Source organism: Emiliania huxleyi (genome assembly GCF_000372725.1).
Source record: "Emiliania huxleyi CCMP1516 unplaced genomic scaffold EMIHUscaffold_102, whole genome shotgun sequence".
In the NCBI taxonomy this organism is placed as follows: domain Eukaryota; phylum Haptophyta; order Isochrysidales; family Noelaerhabdaceae; genus Emiliania; species Emiliania huxleyi.
Genome location: NW_005202303.1, coordinates 242,111 through 246,476, shown reverse-complemented (window position 1 = coordinate 246,476; position 4,366 = coordinate 242,111). Strand labels below are relative to the sequence as shown.

Below are 4,366 nucleotides of genomic sequence, written 5' to 3'. Positions count from 1 at the left end.
GGTCTTCGAGCTCGCCGCCCGCGAGGAGCCAGCATGGCTCGTCGCTCGACGGGAGCCTGCCCGGCATGCTCTGGGCATTCTGTACAGCCTCGCCAAGCTGTCTGGGAAGGCCTACAGAGCCAGGGCGGGCTGCCTCGGGCGCGGATGGCGCGCTGAATAGTACCATGACTACGAGCTCTCGATCGGGTCGCCGGCAGCGGGCTTGCGCGGCGTGCTGCTCGACGGCAGGCCGCTCCCCACCCTTTCGACAGTGTCTTTTACCTCGCTGCTCTCGCTGCAACCGCCTGCGGGGGCCAGCGCCGGCCGCCTCGCTTCGCCAGCGCACCCTACGCCTACGACACGCGCATCGGCTCGCCGCCCGCGTCGCCTGCGGCGGACCCGCGTGGCGCGACGCTCGTCGGGAACGTGCTCAGCAGGCTGTGCAGCGCAGCCTGACTCACTCAGAGCGCCGCTGATGCGGCGTGGGGCCGCCGGCGGCACTGCTGCCGCGCACGCTGCGCTGTGGGCGTCACCATCGTGTCCTCGCCGCGTCGCCGACGCCACTTGCGGCTCGCGGCTGCCCTGCCCTTCCCTGCCATCGCGCAAACACACACACACACACATGCACACACACACACACACATTATTAATGATCGGGTAATAATTATTAATTATTAATCATCGGGCGGCGGCGCGGCGCGGCGGCGGGCGGCGCGAGGCGGCGGCGCGGCGAGGCAGCGGGCGACGCAGGGCGGGGCGGCGGGGCGGCGGGTGGGGTCATTACTTAATTATTTATTAATAATGAATTAATAATCATCGGGCGGCGGCGCGGCGCGGCGGCGGGCGGCGCGGAGCGGGGCGGCGCGACCATCTGTACTGACCGGGGCCTCTGGCCTTTGACGCGGCGCAATGGTCGCGCCGCCCTCGACTCAAGGGGCTGCCTTCCACCCGTAGCTGCTCAGGCCGGGGGAGGGGGGAGACCTCTGTTCCTCGCGGAACGGGAGCAGGCCCCTCCTTGCCCGGTCTGCGATGCAGGGCGGTGGTCGTGCCATCTTCGCTTCGTACAGACAACGACCACGCCGCAACCGTCGCCGGCGCGCGACACGTTCCCGTAGGCAGGACTGCCCTCGTCGAGAGTGTGTGCCGCGCAAGGCGGGACGCACTCAGAGACAGAGACGGGACGCGGCTCGAGAGACGACTCCCGCGAAGGCACGGCTGGCATCCGTGGCGTGGGGCTCGCCTTCGAAAAGTCGGGCATGGCTCTACCCGCATTTTTCTCGCTAACACGCGCGCACCACCGAGCCTGCGGTGGGCGCGCTGCGGCCGCACGTCTATCTCCGTCATAGTGCCACGACGTGCGGCCTAGATTTAGCACACGCGCCTCTGCTCGCATACACTCATACAATGAATTGTCATCACCCGTGAGTGCGAGATAGGGCTAGCAGTAGGCAGCTAGCCTGTGAGGAGGGCGTCCATAGACACCTCACTAGACCCCACACACGGTCTCGTCCGTGCCTCGCCGGCCGGTGAGATTGCTAGAGGCGGAGCGGTCTGCTCTAGCCTCGCACGTTACTCCCTGTCACCTGTCTGTGTTGTTGTGCTCTTGTTTGTACCCTTGGCACCGTGTGTGCTGGGGGGGGCGACAGGGAGGACGTGGCCCTGAGTTATGTGTACGCCAACTCAGGGTGTGTGGCAGCCCGCTGGCTGTGTGTCTTGTGAGCCTGTTTGTGTCTGTGTGTCGCTCGTGCGTGCCGTCATCATCTGTCCAGCGTCCACCCATACCGCGTTGGTGTCCAGTCCGAGCCTGGCTGTTCTTCACCTTCCTACATACATAATGTGCTGTGAGAGAGAGGCTTGTATTGTAAGAATTCTTTTTCTTCTGCGGAAGCCAAATACCTATGTTGTCACCTAGTTCCGTTCTCGCGCCCGGGTGTGTTCGATTGTAAAAAATCGGCAATAGGGCGCCCAGGGGCCGCCCCTGGCCGCCCGCGCGCACACAAAAATACTCCGCCGCCCCGAACGCCCCCAGAAAACAACATACTAGCCCAACAAGCGTCACAAGTTTACGTGATTTCGGCGGAAAATTTTCTTTTTATGCTGTGAAAATTCCGCGCGAAGAGAGGGAAAACCCCGACGGGAGGGCCCAGACCTACCCTACCTTCCCCGTCATTCTGTCCGCATAAAGCAAAAAAAGAATTTAGCTGAGCAGGCGGGTAAAAGACAAACAAGAGAGAGACGGCTCGCGGCAGTTGAGAGAGAGATTTTTAGGAGGCCAATGGTCCACAATTCACAACGCTTCCAACCAATATTGTGTACCAGAGAGATAGGAAAAGAAAGAAAGAAATCAGACACGCCAAACGAGGGATGGGACGAGGACAAGGTCCCCACCTGCACGAGCAGGATTTTGGAAGGACGATCAGGGGGACAGGTGGGGCTCTCCTGCTCCTGACAAGGGACACGACAGGCTCGCAGCGCGGTGCGCGGTGGACTCCCACATCCACTGGCGGTCTCACCAGAGAGATAGGTGTGAGAGCTGTGGGAGCGGCCTCTTTCTTCAACTGAGCCAGTTGGTTAGAGCGCGTGTGGGTGGTTGCTACTTTCAACGATCGGCGTCGTGTTGGTCGCCCTGGGGGGCCGGGTTTCGGCGTCACATGGCGCTGGCCAAAGACGGCTCGTAGCACACCTTGATCGATCAGCGCCGGTTTTTTGCAACCGACCTAGCTCGCCCATCTGTTCCGACGGCCGCCCTTCTTCTCATCGCCGCTGCCGCTGACCCTCGCCCTGCCGCCCTGCCGCCAGGCGCAATCGCGTTGTGGGACGCAAATGTTGATCGACGCCGCCGCTCGCTCACGCCGACGCTCGAACGTGCATCTTGAGGGTCAGCAAATGATGGCCTCGCCCCACCAAGCACCCACTGCCGACGATGCTGCGGCTTCTGTGGATCTTGCAAATCGCCGCGAACACGACGATTGCAAGGCGGCGGAGGCCACGGAGATCGAGGCGCCCGCGGCGGTGAGATATATACATGTGTCTATTGCAGCAACCCCCCACCCCCCCCGCGGTTCCTCGCCGGGGTTCTCTCTCCGCGCGCCGCCACAGGGCGACTGGACAACGAACCCGCTCATGAACGAGCGCAAGCCTGAGTCCAAGTTTGACTCCTCCAAGGCCGTCAGCAAGGTCGGCGGCGCCAACTGGTTTGGGGCCCTCTCCGGCGCGGAGGGGGGGGCCGGGGGCGACGGCGGCAAGGCGTGCGGCGAGGCGTCCGACGGCTCCGACTCGCCGCCCTACACGCCCTCGGTGCGCGCTCCTGCCGGAGACCGCACCTTCTCACTGCGCCGTGGGAGACGGCGCCCAACTCGCTCTGCGCCCCGCCTGCCCGCTCAGGGCACGCCCCTCTCGCCCAAGAATCGGGCCAAGAAGCCCTCGCTCGACTCGCCGCGCTGCGGCCCCGGCCGCCTCTGCCAGCCCCACCTGCTCAGCATCTTCATCGCCTTCCTCGCGGCCGTCGGCATGGGCGGCGGCGGCGCAGCCGCACTCGTCTTCAAGGCCCTGCTGCCTGCCGCGACGGCTCAGCCTCCTCCTCCGTTGTTGCCGTATCCGCCCCTCCTTCCGCCCCCTCCGCCCCCCCCGCCTTTCCCGCCGTCGTTGCCGCCGTCGCCGCCGTCGCAGCCACCGCTCCCGCCGTCGCCGCCGTCGCCGCCGTCGTATCCGCCCCTCCTTCCGCCCCCTCCGCCCCCCCCGCCTTTCCCGCCGTCGTTGCCGCCGTCGCCGCCGTCGCAGCCACCGCTCCCGCCGTCGCCGCCGTCGCCGCCGTCGCTGCCGCCGTCGCCGCCGTCGCCGCCGTCGCCGCCGTCGCCGCCATCGTCCCCGCCGTCGCCGCCGTCCGACCCTATCAACGCTTGCTACGATGTGGGGTCGTCGCGAACGGAGCTGGTGCTCTGCGCAAAGAACATCGGCAACAATTTCCTCTCCACCGGGCGGGACGTGGAGTCGCGCCCCACCATGGCGGCCTGCTACGCCTCGTGCGAGCACTACGAGCCGACCCCGCCCTGGGCCGAAAAGAAGAAAGGCTGCCTTACGCCAGGGTGCGCGAGGGCGACCTCCGACCCGGCGGAGCAGGGGCGGGACGAAGGCCTGAGTTGCGACGACCTCTACTTTGTGTCCGGATCGACCGGCCGAGTGAGACCGTGCATGGAGGATACCAGGAAGGCCTTCGTCCCTGGCATGACCACCTACCTCCCCTGGCAGTGGCGGCAGTGCGGGGGGACCTTGGTTCTCGAAACGGATCCGAACGCCGCGAACGCCAGGTGCGTGGAGGCCGCTGGTTCAAGCTGTACAATCGACCCGAACCCGGGCTCTGTTTATGAGGCCGACGATGGCACGATAG

General features: G+C 65.5%; 1 protein-coding gene across 1 annotated transcript; it reads left to right on the top strand.

Moving 5' to 3' along the window:
* Positions 1-2,661: 2,661 nt before the first annotated feature.
* EMIHUDRAFT_454115 (hypothetical protein) lies at positions 2,662-4,366 on the top strand (the record flags this gene model as incomplete). The annotated part of the gene is made up of 5 exons (XM_005793248.1): positions 2,662-2,680; positions 2,779-3,276; positions 3,364-3,516; positions 3,928-4,286; positions 4,348-4,366. The coding sequence occupies exons 2-5, from the start codon at positions 2,803-2,805 to the stop codon at positions 4,364-4,366; spliced, it is 1,005 nt and encodes a 334-aa protein (XP_005793305.1). The 5' UTR covers positions 2,662-2,680; positions 2,779-2,802.